General features: G+C 44.2%; 1 protein-coding gene across 4 annotated transcripts in view; it reads right to left on the bottom strand.

The window, feature by feature from the left end:
* LOC138205235 (spectrin beta chain, non-erythrocytic 4) overlaps window positions 1-25,630 on the bottom strand; it is a 66,506-nt gene that overhangs the window by 4,357 nt on the left and 36,519 nt on the right. For 3 of the 4 annotated variants that reach the window (XM_069161005.1, XM_069161007.1, XM_069161008.1), the window contains 17 exons: window positions 13,712-13,975; window positions 10,988-11,212; window positions 10,159-10,248; window positions 9,739-10,017; window positions 9,344-9,474; window positions 8,532-8,736; window positions 8,051-8,296; window positions 7,638-7,772; window positions 6,902-7,146; window positions 6,562-6,700; window positions 6,140-6,224; window positions 5,853-6,049; window positions 4,636-5,675; window positions 4,493-4,553; window positions 4,046-4,302; window positions 673-843; window positions 18-60 (listed from right to left, as the gene is read on the bottom strand). In XM_069161005.1, coding sequence (XP_069017106.1) covers window positions 18-60; window positions 673-843; window positions 4,046-4,302; window positions 4,493-4,553; window positions 4,636-5,675; window positions 5,853-6,049; window positions 6,140-6,224; window positions 6,562-6,700; window positions 6,902-7,146; window positions 7,638-7,772; window positions 8,051-8,296; window positions 8,532-8,736; window positions 9,344-9,474; window positions 9,739-10,017; window positions 10,159-10,248; window positions 10,988-11,212; window positions 13,712-13,975 — 3,813 coding nt within the window. The remainder of the gene's footprint in view (window positions 1-17; window positions 61-672; window positions 844-4,045; window positions 4,303-4,492; window positions 4,554-4,635; window positions 5,676-5,852; window positions 6,050-6,139; window positions 6,225-6,561; window positions 6,701-6,901; window positions 7,147-7,637; window positions 7,773-8,050; window positions 8,297-8,531; window positions 8,737-9,343; window positions 9,475-9,738; window positions 10,018-10,158; window positions 10,249-10,987; window positions 11,213-13,711; window positions 13,976-25,630) is intronic. The other variant, XM_069161006.1, reaches the window with a different exon arrangement.

Here is a 25,630-nt window from a genome sequence, read left to right as displayed (position 1 = left end):
AACAGAAAAAGCTTCACCTCATCTTTTGCATGAAACAGAAACTCGCTGCCGTCCTTCGTTCTGCGATGAGAGGAGATGAATGTTACTTCCAGTGTTGTGCAAAAACACCCAGCGGATAACATAGTTTTATGAAATGAACTCTATGGTATATTTTATTTATATTTATATCTTTTTCTTCACCAAATGGACCAACAGCCTACTGATACCTGCAGACACAAGATATATAAATATCACATACAATCTCTCCCAAGTTATAAAACCAAGTTGTCACAAATTTAATATCATTACTGGTTACAAACGTTTATATAAACAGCCTTTAAAATATGTTTCTGTGATTAAAAATCTAAATATTAACTGTCCTTGTGTTGTTGATTCCAGAAGCTGGCTAGAAGGGATTATAACTGCATCCAAAAGTCAGTACGACTTTGACAGCTCTTTCAAAGGTCAATTAGAAAGTGTTGCTGTTTGTGGTTCATGTAAATTTATGAGTTAAAGATCACAAAAGTCAAAATCAATGTGATTTGGATTTTGGCACATTTTGGCATCACTGGTGCCCTAAAAAGTGAAAACCGATGTTAAAGGAAGGCAAAAAAAACAACAACCACAAATTAGATTTTGAACCCAAGTCTGCACAAAACAAAAGTAAATATGGACACGGAAACAGCTCCTCACTTGAGCGTGAAGACGTTCTTCTTCTTCTTGTAACCGTTGGTGACGTCGCAGTGGCAGTGGGAGAGGTTGAGCAGCGGCTCGTTGTTGTAGGGCGTGCCGATGTTCTTGGCGTCCTTGTAGAAACCCATCTCCCCTTTGTTCAGCACGCAGTACAGATTGACCCATGACCTGCTGTGGTGCGGGGGAAGGGAGAGTGGAGGAGGAGGAGGAGGAGGAGGGGGAGGAGGGACAGGTGGAAGGGAGGTGCACGGGGGGGAGGTGGTGGTTGGGGGAGGCAAGGGGGGAGGGAGGAGATGGGGGGGAGTCAGGGAGAGCTGCAGAGTCACTGTCGCTAAGCTAACACCTCACTCACCTGACCAGAGCAGACAGGTAGGTAGGCGGGATGGACCAGCCCCAAGAAGGGAGGAGGAAACACACTGCCGAACAAACACAGACCGACGGACGGAGGGACGGACAGACGCACAGACGGAGGAGGTGGGTGGGTGGGGTGGTGGGTGGGGGGTGGGGGGGGGGGGTGGAGGGACCGGGGGAGGGAGGCTACACACACCTTCTGTGTTTCTGTCTGAGGATTATATATCACTTACCTTGGAGGAGACAGGAAGAGCAGCACCGAAGGAGGGAGGAGAAAAGAGAGGGGGGGGGGGGAGGTTGGTTAAATGCTATTTTTTTTTTTTTTTTTTTTAATCAACAAAACAACTTTAAAGTCTCATCATGCTTCTTTTCCCCTCCGTGAGTGTGTTTACATGCACACGGCATTCCAGTTAATCACTAACATCAGAATATACAGTCGTGGGCAAAAGTTTTAGGCACTTTTAAATGTTTTTCAAAACTCAAACGTTGCAGGAAAAATCATAAAAATACTTCGTTCAGTCCTGCAACAGTCCAACAGAGGCCTGATCTACACGAAGAGACAACGAGACACCTACTAATGTGTGTTTTAGATTTAAAGGCAAAGAGTTTAAATTCGTTAATAAATCTAAATACATAATCAAACATGACTTTTTAGTGCCTCAAACATTTGCACAGTGCTGTAGGTTTTTATTCAGAGGGAGCTGTCTGTGTGCAGCTTAATATCCTGATTTCAAATACATCTGTGAGCTAACAATAGATACAGACTGTCAGAGAACAAAGGTGCATGTGATAAGATGTCTACACGGCTAAAGATAACATTACAATCTAATATAGTTACATTTAAAAGTGGATTAAGTGACATTAAGGGAAATTAAGCCTTTCATTTTTTTTAAACTCCCGGTGTGTAAGAGTCACATCATTTAAATCAACATGAAGAAATATTGCTCTTCAGTTTGTTTACTCGCTGTTTTACTTTAACAACAATGAACCTTTGCAGCATCATCTTAAACTCGAACGCTCTGTATTTCTGTCAGAAAGGCTTTTTATAAAGTCCTTTTCACGCTGCATAGTTTTTAGATAGATGGATGGATGGATGACACCTACCTGTTTTTTTTCCCACCCCTCCACTACATCACTTACACAGTGATTCATCGAGGTGCCATCACACCGTCTGACATATCTTAAAGTGGATATCATACAGCGAGCTAACAGGCGTCATAAGTCTTATATTATATTATATTATATAATGAATTAGTCTGGTTAGTCTTTGATTTTTTTTTTGATTAGATAAAGTGTTCAGACAATCCTTTACAGTATCAGATGTCAGTTTATCTCAAGACTATTGAACAGAACATGTTTCAGCTTTTAGAAACAGCCGATAAGATATCTTTAATTAACGAGAAATGACGCTGCAACCCAAAAGTGATGCGATCTGTCGTTCACGTCGTCGACGAGATAAATAAGAGTAGACAACGTTCACATGCACCGTATCCTAGCACACGGTTTACCCTGAGTAACACCAGAATATTAATGTGCACATCAACTTGAGTGTCTCGTCAGGTAGAGATGTAACAGAGACGGGTTGAATCTCAACCCTTCCTTCCACGTGGGCTGACCGTGTCCTCTCCGTGTCCTCTCCGTGTCCTCTCCGTCTCAGCGTGAAGAGCACACGGTCGGCCCAACCAGGAGCGGTTCGGAGATTCACACGCGTCCACATGTTAAGCCATTCGGGGGATTATGCTTTACCTTTGCCATGTACATTACAGGGCATGTACATACGACACACACATCCATTGCCTTTGAGTGGGCGCGTGAGTGGGACTCATCCACAGCTGGGAGGGGGGAGGGAGGGATGAGCTTTTAGCTGTGCGTGGTCAGCCCAGCCACCAGAGGGCAGTGCAGGGAGAGACTTTTGAAGCTGGTGTCTCTCAGGAGGAAGCAGGGTGGTCATCTGTGGAGGGCAGGTCGCGTGTGTGTGTGTGTGTGTGTGTGTGTGTGTGTGCGTGTGTGCGTGTGTGTGTGTGTGTGCGTGTGTGTGTGTGTGTGTGTGTGTGTGTGTGTGGTTAAGTGACCAGCAGCATTCATCAGCCAGCCAGCCAGTCTGCTAGCGAGCCAACCACCTCGGCTGTGTTTGTGTGTGTTTTGTTCTGATGGCCCGTGTTAGATCAGGAGGCATCCTAAGCATCATGCACGGAGTTTTCACATGCCGTGAGATTTCTGAGGGCTGCTCTTCTAATTCGTGTAACTCTCTCGTCTGCATGTTTTTTCACACTAATAATCAGCGATGACGTACATCAGAGATCCAGAAGTGTTTCTCGGTGCCACTCGTAATTCAAAAGTCTAAATGTTTCCATTTCTGCATGCTTGTGCCTACAATTAAGTAACTGCTTAAATACCAGAGAAAACACTGAAAAACAGCTGCTCGACACGTCAACAATACAGCGAGGTAGTTTGAACAATTATAACGATGGATTACGATGAATCAATATGACCTCCCCTCAGTACAAATCATCAATCTGCCTCTTACAGCTCCACTGCAGCCTTATGAAAACAACTCTATTGTTTTTGACAGCGCCGACAGCAGGTAACGAATATCGCTCCAAATTCGGACATATTGCTCGTTCATTTCAAAACTTGATCGATTTCTGCCGACTACAGGAAACAGCTGAAAGCTGAGCTGAGTGTCGGCCTGCGATCACGTGTCGACCTGAGCCGGTGTCTGTCGTGCACCTGTTCGACATGTCAGACGCAGTGTCAGCGGAGTGGGTGAGCTCAGCATGCTAAAGTCATGCCCCGTCATCGTCGTCGCTCGGAGGAGTGAATTGGGGAGGGGCGGTGATGTCATGGGACGCGGACGGAAGTGTTCGGTGCTCCGAGAGAGGTCGATAAGAACCGTCCCGAGGTACCAAACTGTAAGCGGAAAAGTCTGATTCCCATGACACCAGCGTCCGTCCTCCTTCCCGATGACCCCTGTTCTGGACCTCCAGTGGAAATGACTCCCATCGTGACCCTGACCACCCACCTGTTGGTGCTCTTCTTCAGGGTCTCGATGTCCAGCTTGCGGAACAGGAAGCCCTCGTGGTGCGCGGTGTGTGTCGGCGGCTGCGGGACCGCCGGGCTGCTCTGGGCCGGGGCGGACCGGGACCGCCGCGTGGTCTCTCCCGCCTCTTTGGGTCGCGGTCGGCGTCGCGGTTTGGGTCTGTCCCGAGCGCGAGGCCGTTCGGGGCGGGAAATCTTCTCCGGTACGCCGTTTGGAAGGCGGGGCACCTCGCCGCGGGCCTGTGGGCGGGAAGGGGGAGGAGTCAGAAGTCATTTGGTTCCTATATTAAACTTATCTACCACTATTATCCAATTCACAAACAACATATGCTCAATCAGGTTCCCTCTGTTTAGGTAGATACTACGTCTTGAGTTGAAAACGTTCGGCCAGTGAGCGACAGAATATAAAACAAACACTAAACCTCCCGACCTGTGCGGCTTCTCTCTCTTGCAGCTGCTCCACGATCTCTAACAGGGTGGATCTCTTTTCTCTGCGGAGGACAGAATCACATCGGGAATTCACATGAAAAGATGACAGTAAAAATAATTCAACAGACCCCTCGGCGCACTCACCCTCCTCCCGAGCGCCTGTCCGAGTGCTCCTTCCCGGTGTCGTGCTCGCTGGACTCCTGTCTGTCCAGCCGGTGTCTGTCCCTCTCTCTCCGCCGGCCCTCGTGGCTCCCGTGTCCCTCCTGTTCGCTGGACGTCTGCCTCTCCAGCGTCCGTCTCTCCCGCCTCCCGGCCTGTTCCCTCCACACCTCCGGAGGCAGCTCGTCCCTGCGTGCCTGGATCAGCTGCTCGCTGGACAGCTGCCGTTCTATCCGGTGGTCCCGGTGGTAGGCGTGCGTCTGGCCCTGCGGCTCGGCGTGGCCCAGCGGGTCGGTCCTGGATCCCCGAGACCCTCTGGTGGGCTCGCTGTGCAGACGCTCCCGCCCCGGCTCCTGAAGCACCACCTCGGCCATCACCGCCACCTCTGCTCTCTCTGTCCCTATCTCTCCCATCATGATGTCTCTCTCCCTCCCCCGCTCCCTCTCCCTGGCTTTCTCCAGCCGGCTGGCCACGAGCAGCGGCGTCACAGCATCGTCTAAGTGTTTGATTTTGGCTTGCCGTAGGTACGGGGACGATTTCCCCTCCAGTTCCCTCGCAGCCTGCGCCGGATGCAGGTGACTCATCACCTGTACTACCTGCTCTCTTGCTGTGCCGGCACTTTCTCGCGCCTGGTTGGCTGAGACTAGCATGGCCGCCGTGGCAATGGACGCAATCGAGGAAGGAGCGGGTTGGCCCAGTCCCGCAGCCACACCCACCACGCCGCCGTGCCGGGCCTCCAGGGTCTGGCGGTAACTGGAGCCGTTCATCACAGGAGTGTAGTTGGCGACCGTCGACCCCAGCCGGCGAGCCACGGACGACGGAGAGGGTGTCGGGGTGGCAGGCGAGGGAGAGGGAGGAGAGCTGGCTTCATTCTGCTCATAGATGGTCTTTCTCATGACGGGGGAGATCGGGAGGCGGGGGAGGGTGGATGGACTCTGTGAGGCATCTTGGGGGTCCAGGAAGACTTTACGACCCAGCAGAGGGGTCGGGGGCAGTTTGCTCTGCTCGGCTTTCATCTTTTCTACCTGCGGGAAGAAAAAAATACAGAAGCGGCTTTACAATCAACCTTCGAGACTACGAAGTGAATTGTGTTGAATAGTGAATGGAAATTCATCCACGTGGGGGAAAACCTCAGCTCTTACTTCCAACTGATAATAGCTGGATAGTGGCGGTATTTACACAATAGTGATGATGAAGATTACCGTGGTGAGCCGTCGCAGGGAGCTGAATCGCTCTTCCCAGGTGGCGGCAGCTTTGCGGAAGGCTTCGTGTCGGCGAATCAACTGCTCCACCTCGTCGACGCTCCCGCCCAGCTCCTTGCTGTTGATGAACGGCTCCTGAGCGGTCAGCCACGCCTCCGCCACCACCGCCTCCTGGGCAAACTGGTGCACCTCCAACACTGACGGCGGGACAGTAGAAATAAAGATTCACCTCTTACATCCGTCTCTACCGGCTGTTTGAAAGAGTTTAGGCCTGTGTGCGCGCTCACATTGCTGCAGGAACTCCCAGTGCTTGTCCCACTTCTCAGACAGCTCATGCTGCTTCGCCATAACCTTGTCCAGCTTCTCCTTGATCTAAGAATCCCAATCAGCAACATCAGAATGACAACATCACACGTCTGGTAAGTTTTCTGCTGATAAATCTGGTGTTTTACGTAAAAAAAAAACTAAAAAAAAAACTTTTAAGTCAATTAAATCCTTCTCAAAAAGTTTTTTTTTTTTAAAGAATGATTTCAAAATTCATAAACCTTTAAGGTTTTTCAAAGCCCGAGATCAATAGTTTATATTATGGAATTTTAATTGGAAAAGTTTAATTGGTAATATTATTATTACAATGCAGTGATCCGATTAAAGTTGTATTTTTAAAGTTTTGAGAAAAGTTTAAAATCGTCACCATATTTCCTCATCTCACCTCTTCAGCTGCAGGGTTTCTAGCAGCCAGCAGGGTTTTTCCCATCTCGATACACTCCAGGCTGCTGCGGCTGCGAGCCTCCACTTCGCTCTTCAGACTCTGGTGATAGTTCATCAGCACTTCTACCGAGGACACGTCCCTGCAGGAACCACAGAGCACACGTTACACCGGATTAGAACAAAACGCCTCTCAGTCGTTGGTGAAATACAACACTACTTGAAGCGTCAAATTTGGAATATCAATCATTTCCAACAAATCGAACGTAATTCAAAGTACTTTACAAGCAATCAAAATGCGGGATGTTAAGACGTTAAGGTCGGCCCAGATTGCGTGGAGATACCTGGGCTTCTCTCCTGTCCCTATCTGACAGATGATGGAGTCCATCCACATGATCTGATCTCGGACCATGCTGAAGAACCTCAGCTTGTCCGTCTCGGTGGTGATCTGCACTCGGCACTCCTCGCAGGACGTCAGCAGCTCCTTCCAGCATTGCATCACTTCGTGCTCCCGGCACGCGATGGCTTCGGCCTTCTCGCCGGCGTACACCGTCCTGAGCTGGGCCGCGCTCTCCTGCAGCTGACGCACCTGACGGAGTGGGAAAGGAAGAAAAAAAGAAATTAAAAAGAAATACAAAAAAATGGAGGAGAAAGTTTGTTTTTCCAAATGACGCACACAACACAGCTGCCCTGACAGCTGAGTTTAGTCCGGGCCAAATGGTACAGGCTCTGTCACCAGAGTTGACACAGAGCAGCTGCGGTTTTGCATCGTTCTTCAGCAAAATGTACTGTTGGTGTTCCCCAGGTGCACGGCAGAGACTACGTTAAGCAAAATAAATGCTGCGTAAGAAGGTAATTTGGCCAAGAAAATGTCAGACTCGCAACTAAATAAAGATTTGACTATCAGTTGAATTTAAGGAAAGTAATAGCAATTTAATTAAACTCGGAGGCTTTTATGAGCAGAAAAAAAAAGGATGAATTATCAGTATACCAGAAATTTGGTCCACATAAGTTGGGGATTTAGTCTTTACTGGGTCAGGACGGTTTCCAGGCCGTGTGTTCAGGTGCGTGTTGCCGTACCTGAGTGACGAGCAGCTGTATGTCCTGTTCGAAGCTGTGCAGGAGTCTCTGCAGGGTGCTGGTGTTGGCAGTGCTGCCCTGCCGAGCACGAACCTCCGGCAGCCGTCGATGTTTGTCCTCAATCTGGAATAAAACCTGAAAAACAGAACGTAAGGCGGTGCAGGAGTTTTCCATATGGACAGTGTGTGGGACTCTTTTTGTATTTTCATGGACTGTTTTTAAGTTTAAAAACTCTCTTCTGTGGTTTCAGGAAAGTTTATAAAATGTGTAGCTCTGATGTTTCTTTTTTAAATAATACCAACTTCATCATATCTGTATCGTACAAAATTCATCTGCTCCTAATCAGAACTCCTTTCTCATATCTGTGTCGTTTTGCAGTTTACGGTCTCAGCCCTGTTCCTCATGTGTCGTACCTCTCTGCAGTCGGAGAAGAACTTGTGCAGCTGGTGTGAGGCGGCGAGCATCTGCGCGCGGGTCTCCATGAGCTCCAGCAGGTCGGCCCAGGCCTCGTTCACCCCGTCCTTCCACTCGGCGATGGTGGCCGCCTCCGAGTGGCCGTAGTCGATGAGCTCGTCCACCATCTGATTGACGGCCGTCACTCGTTCCTGCCCCACGCCGCCCGTCTCCGACGCAAACTCTGTAAACTTCTCCTGGAGGACCTGCGGCGGTGGAAGTAACCCAGAGAAAAGACTTTAGTTTAATAAATGAACGTCTATTATTCTGCAAAAAGTAAATAAAACCACGTGTTTTAAATTGGTACATTTACTGTCCTATCAACGGACATAAATTGATGTCATAATCAAATGAGACCAGAGTTGTTATTTTAATTTCAAATAAAAATGTTTTTCTTCAATCTATTATTCATCTGCACACGCCATCTGCTAACACACTTACAGTAACGTGCTCAAAGTCTTGACCCAGTTCAGGCGAGCTGGCGACCACCTCCCTCTGAGCGATCCACTGCTCCAGCTCGTCCACCTCCCTGTTGAGCTGGTAGAGCCAGTACTGCTGCTCCAGGCGGCTCTTCCTCTCCTCCACCAGGTCCTTCAGAGAAACGTACAGACGGTCGATCTGGGACTGCCGCTTGCTGATCTGCTCGCTGTGGAAGAAAACAGTGTCGGGTCAAGTAGAGGAAAACCTTCAGCTTCAGTTTCCTCCAACAGGTCGGCAGATGACGGACGGAAGGAGGATGTGGGCATTCGTGCTGCATTTGAAACCTGCACATACAATCTTTATGGATTAACACGCCACAAATACTTAATATGAATATATGAATATTTGCTAGACTGCAAAATTCAAAAGGAAAAAACCTTGAAGTTCTTCTGTACCATTTGCCATCATCCTAAATTTAGAATTGAAAGAGCGATTCCTTTTAAATTCAATATTATCTTTGTCCTAAAAACCCAAAACAACCCGTGACCAATGCTAGGTGACAAAGTTAAATGATTTTAATTCTGAAAACTGCTCGGCTGTTGCTGCAGTTAAAGAAACCAATAAGACTCCACATTTGTCTTCGAAAGGTCAAACATGAAATAAAAAACGGCCTGTGATAAAATAACTTTTCTTAAAGTTTTAATTTGACGAGTGGATTTTGAAATAAAAAAAAAATAAATAAAAAAAACATTCGAATGTAGTCATTATGCTGAAAATTAAATGCATTTCTGTAGTTGCGATGGCCGACAGATCGTGTGTGTTTCCATGCTCACCACTCCGGATGCCCCATCTCCAGCAGCTGGCGACACTGCTGCGACAGCAGGCCGATGGTCTCGGCGTAGTCCTCGATGGTCTGCTCCAGGACCAAGTGTTTCTTCAGCAGCTGCAGCGTGCTGGGCTCGTCCTGGTGGGAGGAGGAAACAACACGCGTTACACTATAAAAATAGCACACAAACACAGCACAAGTTCTCAGTCCTGATCCAGCGTGGATTAGATGCTGAGATTAGGACCCAACATAATGAGATAAATATCACATACGTGCTTTTAAGTTCATTCTTTCCTTGATGATAAGAGAGTGATTCAAAAAAAAGAAGACAAGGAGCACTTTATTGGCTGTTTTTTTTTTTTTTTATTTTTTTTTTGTATATTTTCCGACAAATGAATTCACCTTCCCCTTCTCCTCGTTCATCATGTGCAGCTCCTGCTCGCTCAGCCAGGCCTCAACCTCGGCGGTGTCGAAGTAGTACTGCTGGGCCTGGTACATGGCGTCCAGGACCAGCTGCCTCCTCTCGGTCTCGGCCCAGAGCAGAGCCCACAGCTGGGCCAGCTGGTCGTGGCCGGCCCTGACGCAGTCGGCCTCGTGGCTGCGTATGGAGGCGATGATCCCGGCCCGCTCCAGGACGTCTTCGATTCTGCTCCGGTGGCCCTGCAGCTCCCTCTGTAGCGTCTGAGGGGGATAACAGGAGAGAGCAGGTTACTGCTTAGACGTGTAAAACAGAACAATGATGAGAAGATTTCACTGGTGAATGAATTTAGGGGCTTGAACATGACGTCGATTTCTTTGTGACTTGACCTGTGATTTTCTCACCTGGTTCTTCTTCATGAGCTGCTGGACAGCCTGCAGAGTCGAGCCGTGCTCCTGAGACGTGGCCATCGGGAGGCGTTCCTGGACCCACAACTACGAGCACAACAGTGTGATACACAGCAGGAGGTGAATGTTTGTACACTTCACATTCATACTTCATATGGTTTATGTGAATGTTTCTTTATGTTAAATTTAACAGATTAAATAAAAACCTGTTGAGTCCCACATGCATTTCTGGGCATATTTAGCCTCAAATAAAGAAAAATATATATATATTTTTAATCTACATGAAAAGTATAATACAAATTTGTAATTTTTTAGAGAAATATTTTCAAGGATATATGTTTTTGGAGCATTTTTGTCTTTATTTTTACAGCACAAAAGAGTTAGAGGCAGGGAAGTTGGGGAGTGAATAATTACAGTCAGGCGGGAATCAAAAACGAGGACTGGTGCTAAAACATCCGGCCAATTTACAACCACGAATATCTGATAGTCTGAGCAGCATGTTTGTTTTTCTTGATTCATGTCAAAATGTTCAACTTATAGGTGGAATCTAATTAAATTGTGGATAATTCAAAGGGATCTTTAAGAGAATTTGGATGCATCTTGACTTAGTGTCACTTAAAACATTGAAGTTGTTTTTTTTCTTCACAATCATTTGTACAGTCTCCAAACGAGCAAGAACATGGCACTCTGAAGATACGGGGCAATGTTAAATAAATCAAGCGTTCAGGCTGTAACAGGACAGTTTACTGCTCTTTGAAGGCTCCCTGTTTCCTTTGCAGTGAGTTTAGGTGTGTTTGTGTTCTTGGCTTATTTCCACTCAACTCACGATCTCATCCTCCAGGTCTCGACCGACTTGATGAACTTCCTTCGACGCCAGCAGGATGCGCCGTCTCTCCTTCAGCGGCTCGATCAGACGCACCATCCTGGCCTCCACGACGGCCTGTCTCCCGGCAACCGTCCCCTTGATCTGCGTCTGCTGCGGGATGGAGGCTGACTGCACCTGGAGCTGCCCCACCTCCATATACCACTCCTCCATCTGGGTCTCCATGGTCTGAGGATTAGGAGGGGGAGCGGGAGGGTGGAGGGTGGAGGGTGGAGGGTGGAGGAAGGTGGGCGTGGGGCGCATTGAGTATTAGTTATTAAAATAGACAGGAGAAAGCGATTGAGGCAGGTGAGGGGAAGCAAGAGTAAACTGGGAGGAGTTGAACAAGAAATACGTTATCACGGGAGAGAAGATAAAAATGGCATGAGTGAGATGAAAAGACAGAAATGCATAAATGAGTAGTTTGACATGATTTGTTTTTGTTGTTGTTGTTTGAGTTTTTTTTCCTGCGCAAACATTTTTACATCGAAGTTAGAAATAAAAAAATTATCGATTTTTTTTAACTTACCTTGAGAATATAATCAAATACAGAATAAAAATTAATGAATGTGTTTTTTGTAGCGTCTGAAATACGACATTTATGGTACGGAAAGATCACAACAGAAATAATAACTTAAATAAACAACTGGATCAATAAAATTCATCATTTCCCAATTCAGTTCAATGAAATGTCTTCATTTCACCAAAGATGGACATGAAAGCAAAGATGAGACTGAAAATAACCCAAAAGAGTCAAAGGATAGACATGAAGGTTACTGTACCCCTTGGCAGGATGGATGCTGGGTAGTGGAGTTTGGAGTTAGGATGAGGTGGTAAAGCAGTGCTAAGGGCGACCTGTTAAAGGAAGCTGTAAGCAGCATGCTGTGGGAGAGGAGAGTGAGAGATGTCCGGTGAAATGAAGTCGTGAGAGGATGAATCTGAGCGGTCGAGCTGCTGTGTATAAAATCCTGCATCAGTGTTGGAGGGCAAATGAAGAGTTACATCCCAACATCACATCTCCAAGAAAAGAAAAAAAAAAGGAACTTTTTACACCAAACTACCTCAAAATGAATTATGTTAATTATATTAAGGTTAAGATGTAAACAAGACAACTTGTCACCATACTGTACTTGTATATGCCAATACCATTGGGAGGAGTTTTACCTCAGCTGTAACTGACAAGGTAGTGCTGCCTTCACTCCATCATCCAAAACAGAGAGGGGGACTGAATCTTCAGAAATCACAAATCAGATATACTTTATTAATCCCAACAGGGAAATTGTAACGCTACACTCGCTCACGTCTGACCCAGGACAGAAAAAAAACGGAAGAATTTAAGAAGAAAAAAAGATAATAAATATACAGTCAATAATGTATATAATAAATACCATAGTTAAAAAAAAAAAATAGTGAAAGTGTGCAAATCCTTGAAAATCTAAAATATATATATTTTTTTTAAAGAATAATGGCCTGTTGGTGTCAACTGGGAGCCCCGAGAGGAGGTGGAAACTTTTTGCTTGCAGTGCTTTCACACACACACACACACACACACACACACACACACACACACACACACACACACACACACACACACACACACACACACACACTTTGATGACTGGCAGAGCTGCCATGCTCATTGGGAATAATTCGGGAATCAGTGAGTGTAATCGTTGGAGCTTATGAGCTTACAGGCTTCAGTATGTCATGTTTTTCTGACACTGTCGCTCACAATCACACCAAACTGAATAATACACAAAACTAATTTAAGATCAATATGTTTATAAATAACAAAACACACGAATCTGTGTCCCATCAGTCCCAAAACATTTAGCGTATCAATGCTATAATATGAATTCTGTTGATTTAGTTGTCAAACAGCAAAAAAAACAAAAAAAACCAGAAGATGCCGGCAGATGTTTTAAAAATATATTATTTAATTACTTGCTATCATCGGTATTTGTAAAATGATCTTGGGATGAAACTCTTACCAAAGCTTACCGGGTTACAATGAATGCTGATGGCTTATAATGTTTGCAAAGCCATCAACACAAATTAAAAATGAATGCTGGCGTGAACATACAGGAGACCGGCTGCACGGAAACGAGATGAAAAGCTGAACAGTACGCGTCGCAGGCAAACAGCGAGAAATGTTGCGGTTAGTCATTTTCAAACATGATGTTCTGTTTGAATATTAATGAGATGAGGCTATCACTGTGCAGCGATAATAACGTAAACAGTGAGTCATTCTCAGACAGTACCACATGCAAAGAAACAAAGACGGAGAATTCACGATGTCGGTCCAAACTAGGCTTAAAAAAAACAAAAAACACAACAAACTCCAGAGGTGTCAAAAGAATGTTTCAGTAGATCATGAGTGGAAATAAATGATGCAGCAAAAGGGCGTCTCTTCGGCTGCTATTTTGCTAATAAGATCAGCTGCTGGTGCCATTTAAGTGACACGCTGATGCATGTTGGTATCGCCACACGTTCTCTAAATTTCTGTCCTGTCGATTAAATATTCATGTTTAAACATGAAGGAAATCAAAGGCAGCTGAGAGCTGACCGACTTATGGGAAAGAGAAAAACATGGAGAGATCACAACTCGAAACGTTTCCGAGGGCAGAAGATGGAGACGGTTTGACCAGTGGATCTTCAAACACACTTTTTTTTTTAACTCGTACGCACCTGTAGTTTCTTGAGCTGCTTGTTGACAGTGGTGAGGTCCTGTCCCTGATCCACGTAGGCCAGTTGTCCCTCCAGCTGGCCCAGTCGGTGGTCGAGGCTTTCGTAACTCTGCACCAGCAGGTCTGCCTTGTTGGCCTCGAAAAGCTGGCGGGCTTTGGCCTGAGTGGTGCTCTCCAGATCCTGCCAGCACTCTCTAATCTCCTCCAGCTTCTTCCGGACGACGGGGCTGAGCTCCGGCTTCTCCTGGATCAGCTGCTGCCCCTCCTGGATGACGGACATGGGAAGGGAGGGGGAGACCGAGGTAAGACTTCATGTTTTAATAAGAGGGGGGTATTCAATGACATCCAGACAAGGTGTAATTAGTCGACAGTTGGATGTGTCAAACGCATGTGCCAATATAACACTAAACAAAAGGCAATTAAGCCACCAAATGCCACTGCATAATCGCTAAGCTGTAATAAACACAACCTGTTTTGATAATAAGGTCATTATGTAGATGAATTGACACATCAATCAGGGACTCTCTTGTCTCTACAGACCAGCTGTGAAGTATCAACGTAAAGTCAAGACTCTTAAAACACATATCAGTTTCATGTAAATCCCCTTTTCCTCACCACTATGCAAATTTATAAAAAAAAAAAAAAAAAAAAAAATACTCCAAAATCAAATCATCTGAATGACATTTCTGTAAATTTTGTGGTGTTTTTGCTGTGACGTCCAAAAAAAGTGAAAAAGAGTGAAAATGAACTGTCAATATTAAAATAAGCAGCATCAGTTCAAGAACAGCTGACTGCACGATAAAAGAACAAAACATTGAATATAAAGTAAACAACAACAGAGGAAGATGTGAAGTGGACGAGATGAAGGCAGATTACACATCAGGACAAACTGCTTCAGATCAGATCCGCTGGTTGTGATTAACAATCAGAAAACCTGAAGCCACTTCTCACAACGTAGAACAAAGCTTCACGTTGAAAGGTGTTTCAACCACAGAAAAATGTGTGTAAAAATGATTTTTACACTGTCAAACTATGAACATGATACACTGTAAATGAGACGATAAAATGTAGAACTGGATCAGTCGATTCATTCATTTGTGGATCATCCATAATTTTGCTCATCTTAAATAATTGTTGAATATTTTCTGGTTTTCTTTATTATTTCTTCAGGGTTTTGGGCTGTTTGGTGGCATTTAATAAACCAAACAATTAATCAAGTAAATGTAAATAAGATCATGTCTGTGTGTGTGATTGTGTGTGTGGAGAAAATCAACCTTAATGTATTTAAACGCCTCATAAATTGCCTCCCAATCCCCCTCCCCCTTTCTCTCTCCTTTTCATATTTCTACCCCCTTTTGTTCCTCATCCCATTCTGAAACACACACACACACACACACACACACACACACACACACACACACACACACACACACACTCACACTTGCAGCATTCCTAATTTTCACCTGCTCCCTTTTTTTACTCATCTAGCCTCCCCCACAGTGAAATCCTCATGGAAACCCCCGATATAAATAAATAATAATAAAAAAAGATTTGATAGAAGCAAACAAACAAAGAAAGACATAAAAAAAAATAAATGAAACCAAATCGGTGGCATCCCCCTCTGCATTAAACTATCGCACTCCCAAAACCAGAATTGGAAAGGCGACTGAACACGGTTTGATTCGTATATTATACAATAATGACATCATCATCGTCTAAAGCCATCCTGATATATTAACGCAGCAATAAGTAACTGGCTGTAGAGGTGAGAAAATAAACCTGATGTAAAGAACTGTCCTTGGATGGGTAGACTCCACAAAAACAACACTTTCACTATTATTTCTGGACATCTATTAAAAATAAATGCTTTGCTTGTTGCTGCCGTGCATTTTGTACAAATGAGAACTTTTGAGGCATCGCCTTGAATTTGAAACTAAGGGACAACGGCAATCCCTCTTCGGGTTTATTTCAGCGTGCCAAACTCTCGGTGGCATTAGAGGAAAAGTCTGAGGATCGCCAGAGTCATGTGATTCGTCCTCCTGGAACCATGAATGTGCTTGTTTTTTGCCAGTCCTCTTAAATATTGTACACGTCTAAAAAGATAAAACGGGTATTAATAGACACGTGAAACCCGCTGGCTAACAAATACCACCAATTGCATTTTTTTTTTGAATTGCTAACACTATGTAACAGAACTTAAAATTACAAGGGATTTTGAACAAATATGTTTTTTGCCAGTCTGACTGTGATTGTGTCCCATTTTTCTGCCAAAGACTAAATTTTCCAACATTTGCTGCTTGGCTGGTGGTGATTTCAAACTCTGCCAAGACGTTTCAGCAGGATGATAAAAGTATCTTTGAGCAGTGACTCATCATCCAGAGAGGACAGCGTTAACCCCCCCCCCCCCAAACACACACACACACACACACACACACACACACACACACACACACACACACACACACACACACACACACACACTGACTCCCTCAGGTTATCGTTAGATCTGCAGACATGCAGCGTTGCCTCATGACTGGAAACGGGGTGGAACTGATGCGATAGGAAAGGTTTCCGGTCCAAATATCCGCGAGACAACAGTTGAAGAAATGTCTGGTTATACACCACGGTGAATATTAGCATAAAAGTACAGTTAAAATGAGACGATAGAGTTATGAAATATCAATAAGAATTACCGCTTCGCGGATTTTTTTTTTTTTGCTTTCACTAAACACAATAACGTGAAATACTTTTTCTGTACTCGAGGTAAATGATGGCCGAGAAATAGTTTGTCATAGTGAAGTTGAAACTTTGGCCGTTTGGATATCAAATGTGATTAACTTCATCATTTCATCCTGTTAGTCTTTTGTGTGAAATGATGTCATAATTAAACCAACAGGCTTTGTGAGGTCACAGCAACCTTTGACTTCCAAATTCGAATCACTTCAAACTTGAGGCCGAGTAAAAAAAATTGTTTCTGAAATGTCACGTTGACAAGGAGTCGGGATGTACGAATAAGACGGACGTGAGGTCACATTGCCGTTGACCTCTGACTTTTGTTCGCCACAATCGATCCCGTTTGTCCTCGAAGCAAAGTGAATGTTCGTCTTCAATTCAAAGAGATTTGCTCGAGGCGTTCCTGAGATGTTGGGTCAGGGGTCAATGTGAGGTGACCTTGACCTTTGTTCTCTAAAATCGGCTCAGCTCATTCTTGGTAAGGTTATACACGGACGCATGGAAAACCCCAAATCATAAATCCATAAATCCATCAGAGGCATAACGTGTACCAAAAATAACAGCTTCCCTCAAAAGCTATTTTTGTTGAAATAACTGTTTAACTTGCACAATGTTAAGTCAAATATTACAAAGTATTCACAAATCTGAATTTGATTAAATATTTCTGAATATATCAAGTTTTGTAAAACATGGCAATTTATTTAATATTTTACCCTTATATTTACCATATATGGACTTCTGTGTAAAGTACTGTATGCAGTACATTTTGCAACACATAAAAAGAGTTAATTACTACGTATAATGTCTTGATAATATTACACGTGATATCTCTAACATTTAATAATCACAAAGAGTACTGATTACGTATCAGATCTTCAGATACGGTGACTGTTTGTCTCCAACTAAATGATCAAATGATAATATGTCCTGTAGTTGCCGGTGTTCATGCGTTACGTCACCCTGGTGTAGAGTTTCTCTGTGCGGCTGCGTGGGCTCGAGCAGCTTCGCCCACCGGCTCAGAGCTGCTGCTCCAACGCTCACGTAGCCGGTCTGCAGTTCAAAGAGGAGCCGCGCTCGTACAAAACTGTATCTGCAGAGATCTCACCGCAAAACGGGGAAAATACGACCGTCCTCCCTTTCGACACGTGAAAACAGGGGATTTTAGTCGTGAGGCGCACTCAGCCCGCGAGAACAGTTATCTCGGCTGGAGCTCGGACATTTACCGAGTCGAGAGGGTCAAATGAAAGATGCTATCAGGTGGCATCATGGGAAGCGAGGGATCAAGTGTTTTTTGGAGCTCGATGCATATACGAGGGACTACGTGTTACGGTATCTCCGTCTCTGCTGTATTGATTCTCACCAAGAGTTATGGAAGACACACAAAATCACTGAAGGAGCTATTTCGAGCAGTAAAAGTGATGAATCTCTCAGACGTTGCTATCAATTTCATCTGGTGATGGAAATAAGTATTGAATAAATAATGTGCTCAATGCACTTAAGAAAAATAGTTTAATGTGACATCAGAGAGCGTCTTGGGCTTCCTGAAAGCTGCCACACACCAACTCTACCCTCAGTTTGAATGACAGGTCAATCACTTCTCTCTGCATGATAAGATGTCCAATAAAGGAAAACAAGCGCTCTAAATCTCTCTTTCTTTGAAATGATGGCGTTTAGAACGAGCACTACAAGACGATACAAACATTCAGAGCATATATGACGCAGAACCAAATCAGGAAAGTAGGCAGAGTGAAGAAGAAGAAGAAGAAGAAGAAGAAGAAGAAGAAGAGTCCCGAAGGACACAGAGAGAGGACTCCTGACAGACCGGTGACGCTAACAGGGACAGACGGGTCGTCCTCATTCGGCCGCCTGGTGTGTGTTTCACAGTGGACATCTGCTCCTGAGCGTTACCGCTGACACCCTGTTGGTCAGTGGGTCTGTCACGCTCAGCGCCGCCGCAGCTACCGTGTCAATATTTACTCCACATCTGCCCGTCCACATCTGCCCGTCCACATCCATTTTGATGTGAATAATTGTTGCCTTTTTTTTTTTTTTTTTTTTTCGCACTGAAATCAGGAGCTGCCTCCATCAGGGAAATCTTCCGGTGCGGAGAAGAGTGATGCGAGCAATGAGCAGCAGAAATGGCCCAAAACAGCAGAATAGATAAACGAAGGTATCCCGGATCTTTACAACACACGAATCCAAAGCCAGTATTTGGTGTTAAAATTCAATATACGGCTGATTTTCTTCTTTTTTTTTATGACTATTCTCCAGAATGCAATTCAATGAAGCTGCTTCAGTGTCATCCTTGAAATGGCAGAGGACTTCCAAAGGTGACAGAAAAAGATTTAGTCTGTCCCAGTACTTAGTATGTTAGACGTAGGATGCCAAAAGTACCAGGATGTTCTACTACATCCAGTCTGCAGGTCAAGCATGCTAACTCGAGCTGTTCTGACCCACAATCCTTTGCGCGGCGGAAGATACGTCACATCGACTGAGACGCCGAGACAGTTGGTGGCGCTGAAGCTCCGCCCACAAAAGGAAGAAGGAGAAGAAGAAGAAATCACCTCCTTTTTCTTTTTTACAACAAACGTTCGCTTCAGATCGCGACGGAGATGAAAAGTGGGTCAAAGTTCAAGACGCATTTTTATGAAGTAGTATTTCCCAATTGTACTCGTACTACAAGCACGTTTTAAGGGTCGATGTAGTTCGTACTGAAAGTAAAAAAGGGCATGTTCACTTTTTTTTGGTATAATATCTATTTAAACACTATGCGGTGATGGTTAGTGCTTATAGTGTGAACTGTATAGTATATAATACAGGAACTGGAACACAGATTAAAATCACCTTTCTTTGCTTTCTTTGTGATGTACTACGTATTTTAGCCTAAGAAGAGAAACTTCATGTCGACACGACAGCAGATTTCCTGGCCGTTAAAATTCAGTTCATTCAGATTTTGTGTGCGAAGCCTCCCGTAGGTTACAGACTCAACAAAGAACATTTCTCTCCAAACACGTTTACATCTCTGTCCTGTCCTCACGTTGTCTTTTATCATCGTCTGCTTCGCTACTCGTGCTGTTGGTGCAGCGCAGATAAGTTGTCACCCACACACACACACACACACACACACACACACACACACACACACACACACACACACACACACACACACACACACACACACACACGTGACGACATATATTTTGGGAAAGTGCCTCGCTACAGGCAGAGAGGAGAGCTGTTCTGCCATCTACCTTAAAAGTGCCTCTGTGCTGCTGTAAAAGCATCACTTTGACTAGTGGAAGAGAAGGACTGAACTTTTTTTTTGTTTTTGCCTTTCACAATCCTCTGAGTGTATTCTTTTGGACTGACCGCATTAGAAAGTTCAGAGTGCCCCAGGATTGGGGAGGCAAAGAAGACAACACTTTGATGGGTTTATATTTCTTTACACCGCACTTTCCTCTTTGATTTGAACTTTAACGGAAGTAAAGACAGAAAGAGAAACACTCTGTTGTAGTGCGGACAGACGGAGCTGCTGCAGCAGACCACCTGCAGGATTAAAGCCAAAGATAAACTAATAGTTTCAATAAGGGATAAGAAAGACTCTTACTGATATAAACATGATGAATATGATCATATACAATATACCAAATATATTGTGCAGCAGTTTGGACTCTGAGCTCTCTGTGGTTGGTTCTACTCCTGTATCACTATGGACTCCACTACGGCAGCGACATCTCAAAAGCCTCAAATTCAGCAAATATATCAGTGTACACCCGTTGTAACAGAAGTTTAAAAGCTCGAAAACAACGTCTGTCCAGTCGAGTTTTACAACACCAACACTTCAGGAGCAGTTTTGCCAAAGTATCTAAATAAAACTTTTGAAAGGAGTAAAAATATAACAGCAGGCCACCGTCTCAGTTCACCGTTTGCTCTGAGAGAAAGTGCCCCATTGATGCTCTCACTGCACACACACACACACACACACACACACACACACACACCTACACACACACACACACACACACCTACTCACACACTCATTCACGCACACACTTTCTCTTATACTGCAGAGACAGCACAAAACTACAGGTCAAAGCTTAATGCACAGTGTGCTTCACCACACAGTTGCATGTAGTCCACTACAGGAAAGGGGAAGGAGATCGTCGGTGCACTAATGTGCATATCAAATTTTGCATTTACGTGTAATTTGTATATGAGGTTATTACATCAAAACTGGTCTGGATTAAAATAACAACTATTGCTAAACAGCAGCTACTGAATTAAAAAAAAAAAAAAAATCACCTTGACTTTTTATTTAGCACTGCAAACTACTGCATGCTTCAAATCACATAATAAATGTTCCAACATCCAATAGTTACATATGTCAACATGAATAATGCACACGTTAGCTGATAAATGTTTAAACGCAATATATAGCCGAGCCCGGCTACAAATGTTGAGGGATACAAAATAATAAATACCCACAAGATACAGGATGAGCAAAGTTGTTTCTCCAGCTCCAATTTAGTTTTTGACTCACAGGCCAGAAGAACAAGACAAAGCCTGTTTCCTCCAGATATAGCGCCTGTTTGGAAGCACCATGATTCAGACTGTACATGAGGACAGGAGCACGTACACAGCTGCTACAAACTCACACAAAACACTTTAAAATAGAAATAAACGCAAGCCAGGCTCAATGTTACACCAATAAAATATACATTATATACTCATTTTCATTAAGACATTGAGGTCGGTTCATCACAAACTATTCACCTCTCCACTAAATAGTGATATCACAACGGGAATGAGTGAAGCCCAGCAGCAGAGGTTGAGACTGTCATTCTTCACCAGTAAATAAGGAGGCAGGGAATCCAAAGCCTTCTGCTTCAGGCTAGCAGCTACATGGGGAAGAGTGTATTTCCACTGTGCACTCACACAACCACATACTCACATCCACGAACAAACACAATCTGCTGCAACTGAAGCAAATCACCCTGAACAGCGAGCGGCTTCTATTTGGTCTCGGCCACTACGGAGACAGATTACAGACATTACAGAAAGACGAGGTGTGTCTTTACAACCGGCGCACCTTCTAAAAGCGTGCCGACTGCTGTTACATCGATTTGCAGCTACGTGAATAGAAATACTTGGTCGCTATTTTCAGTTGGAAAAGCCGAAACCTGCACCAGTGGCTCAACAACAACAAAATACTTTTACATCCAAGCTGTTTGTTTGTTTTTTGAGAGAGAGAGAGTTTTTAAACACACTTTCACTCGAGTCGTTCATTCAAAAACTTCGTCGTGATCCACATATGTTCAGATTTGTTTATTTGGCTCGTTACAGAAGCCCAAGTCATTCTGCAGCTACAGAACAGCAGTTATTGATTAAACACTACATTATACATTGAGAACAGTGCAAACCTCAGCTTATTAGATTTGGACCTCTACACAACACAACATTAACACCTACTGCTGCCGGCTGCATCTCAACACTCCCAAGCAGCACTCTGCAATCTTTTGCTGTGAGGTTGGGAGCCGAGGTCCTCCACATGCAGCTAACATGGCTCCTACCTTCCCTTACTCCTGTTTTAGCTCCTTCCGACATGCGAGAAGAGAGAGATGCGGGAAGAGATGGGAGGACAGAGGAAATGTATTTACAAAATGGGACGCCCTTCAGTCATTGCAGCTTCATTTTGATGTAAAATTAAGTTATCGTTTATGCCCATAAGACTGAATGTGAGTAGAGATATATTCACAGAATGCAACTGATAGATATAACACAAGTAGACAGGATTATAAAATCTAATTTGTTTGTGACAGACTACAGGTATAGTAAGTCTGATTTCATTTTAAGGATCAGGCTGATAATAAAAGAACGGATTGTAAAGCTGTAGTTTATTTTAGCAGTGGAAATGCAAAATTAAAAAAAGTGGAAGAAACAAAAAACCTTTTGGATTATGGAAAAAAAAAAAAAATAAAGTAAGAACTTCTTTGTGCAATTCGTGAACGAATCAGATTGTAAACACACAATATTCATATCTTAAAAGTAACCATGAAGAACATTTGAACTGCTTTTGACTCAACTATGACTTTTTCCACGTAATTTGTCTGATTGACAGCAGTACATCTTGTCCAATGTTATTTTATCTTATCAGATCATCTGATGTTGCCATCGCGGTAAAAGACTTCCACACAGGATGCACCTATGTTTCCTCGCTCGAAGCACCTCCGGGAGCCTCCTCCTTCCTCGTCTCACCTAAAACACATTTAAGGAACCGGACCGACCGAGATGATGGCGGACCCGGGTCAGTTTTCAGGTCAGAGGCAGGAACGAGAGGACGGGAGGAAGTGGAATAAGCAGAACAGAGAGCAGACTGAGGGAAGAGACCGGTGACCTTCACACATGAGCGGGACGAAGAGAGGAGGACAAGGAGAAGGGAGGGTGGTCGGGCAGCCGTTGCCTGGCAACCGCCGCAAGCACAGGAAAGAGGGGACACGTCGCCCCAGATGCCACCGGGCCGCTTGGCGTCACGACGGGCCGACGGACCGGCCAAGGTACGTCATAATCATCCCAATAAGGCCTCCTCTGCCGGGCTGTCACCGACGATAGATCCGCTTCTCTGTGTGTGTTTGTGTGCTTTTTTTTTTTTCTCCACACACAATTACATCCTTTCAGACTCCCTCAAAAGTGTGAACGGGTGAACACTGACAAGCGCAGCTGCAGCTGATCGTGTCTTGCTCAAGGGTCCGCTGTCACTGCAGAGTCGTCTCACATTGCCAGATTTATCTCCACTGCGCTGGAGAACGGTTTGTCTGCACTCTGGTATAAGGACGGGGGAAAAAGAAAAATGCTCTGGCATGTTTGCGTTTCTGTAAACCAATCACAATTGTCTAGGTCAGTGCTCAGCGATGGATGCAGCGACGGTGTCCTTGAAAAAGGGAGTTTGTTTCGGTGGCACATGCGGAGGCGAGACCTGGCATTAAAATGAAGTTTAAATCGGAGACTAAATCAAGCAGGCCTGGGTCTCCCCAAACAGTTTAAGTCCATCTCCTTTTCATCAAAATTAGATAAATAGAAGTTTTTCCAAGAAAAAAAAAAATCCTATAATCTTTTAAAGCATCTGTAACTCCACAACTTTGCTGTTATTCAGTCCACACAGAGGTTTGAACAGAGCTCGGCTTGATGTTACGTAAAGCTCAACTTGTAGTGAGAGTTTTGGTACTTGGACATCATGTCGTGGTGAAGATGTTGTTAAGATACAGTACATGCTAATACAAGAACAATCAGCTGTGTATCTGTTCAGCTTGCTATGACTTAACTTTGGTGTCCAACTACTGGCTAGCAAATGGAAATATGTTGTGGAAAACAGGAAAAGAAAGAGACATGGAAAGAGATATTTCAGAGAAGACAAGAACAGGAGGACAAACAGGGAAGGTATTTGCTCCGTTAGATGGTCGCTCACAGCATTAGTTTTCTTTGTTGTGATTATAGTCTGGAAACCCTGGGGATTTCATATACGGTACATAATATCAGTAAAACATCCGGAGAATCAGAAGAAGTCTCTGTATGCAAAGGAAAAGACCGAAAACCAATGTTGGATGGCCGTGATCTTTGGTTAGCAGTAAAAACAGACACAATTCTGTAAAGGAAATCACTGCATGGGCTCAGAAACCCTTCGGAAAAAACATTATTTGGTGAACATATGTTGAAACTCTACCATGCAAAGACGAAACCATGAACAAGACCCAGAAACAGAGACGCTGTCTCTGGGGCCGAGCTCATTTGAGACGGACTGAGGTGAAGTGGAAAACTTGTCCGGTCTGATGAATCAAAATACTGTACACACTGAAACACGGACACGTGGCCTCAGATGGCGAACGCTACCCTGAAAAACAGCCATTGCGCTTCACAGTCCCACACAGCCGAGAAGGGTTCTTTCTTACCCCGTACAAAAATAGACCGAAGACTCTCCGAGGACATCAGCAGACAGACACAACCAGGACAGGACATGCAGAGTATTTAGAAAGCAAGTTCCACAATGAACAGGACCCCATTTCAACGCTACGCTAATACGAGAATAACTTCATGCAATAATGATTCATATTCCAACCCAATTATGTGAGGGAGTTGTCGTCTCTTAACCTACTGTTAATATCTGTTCAATGTGTTTATTAGAAACATTACCTGCCGACCCAATTCGTATGTGGACTTCAGCGACAGCACAAAACAAAGACAAAGTTTATTTATATGGATTTTTTTTGCCTTTATTTGACAGTGACGGGAAATAAGGGCAGAGACCGAGGGGCATGACATGTAACAAGAGTCAGTTCCCAGTTGGGAATCCAACCAATTAATTTGTAGAGTATAATCCTTAACCCAGAACAGCGTTTCTAACACCAGTCAGCAATCAGTACAAATCCTTATCAGCACTGACATGAAACAAAACCAAAAACTGAATGTTATGTGGCAAAAAAAAAAAAATTGCAAGTTGCTAGGCAACGGCCATTGAAAAGGCTTTTGGGGTGAACATGGCTGCTACCTATGACTTCAGAAGCTAAACCCTGTCTATCTGCCAACAGCCAGGCAGCCTGGTGTGACTACAGTCTGCTACCGAAGAGCACGAGTTGTGACCAGCAGAGCCGGATGCACACCAACGCTGTTATGAGAATTACTCCGGTAGAATATGTTCCCTATTCCATCAACGCTTATTTGAACTTGAACCCACAAAAACAAGTCCACACGCATAAACAGCTCTTTTAAGAGGGGGATGAACTTTCCCCACTCTCCGAAAAAAAAGTGCAAAAGTCACAGTACACATATCCTTAATATATGCGCGCACACACACACACACACACACACACACACACACACACACACACACACACACTTATTATATACAGATTACAAATGTAAAAAAAAAAATGGCTGTCGAATTTTAGATGAAAGGTGATGACTAGTGGATCACAAGAGGTTTTTAGTTTGGGTTCTAGTAGAACATGTCCGAATTAAGGAGAAAGGAAATATCTCATGTTGTATCTCAAGTATAATAGCCTCTTCAAAGTAAGATGACAAACAGGTATCCAAATATAAGTGTTCACTCCTTTGATTTAGTTGCATGCAGTCTTGTTGTTCTCTTTGCAGTAAAATGTTTTATAAAAGCACATTTATCTGTTTACAATATCAAAAA

This window comes from Embiotoca jacksoni, unplaced genomic scaffold (assembly GCF_022577435.1).
Source record: "Embiotoca jacksoni isolate LCO1_2020_lvr unplaced genomic scaffold, fEmbJac1.0.p SCAF_28, whole genome shotgun sequence".
In the NCBI taxonomy this organism is placed as follows: domain Eukaryota; kingdom Metazoa; phylum Chordata; class Actinopteri; family Embiotocidae; genus Embiotoca; species Embiotoca jacksoni.
Note: the sequence above shows the minus strand (reverse complement) of the source record. Positions and strands in the feature narration are given on the sequence as shown.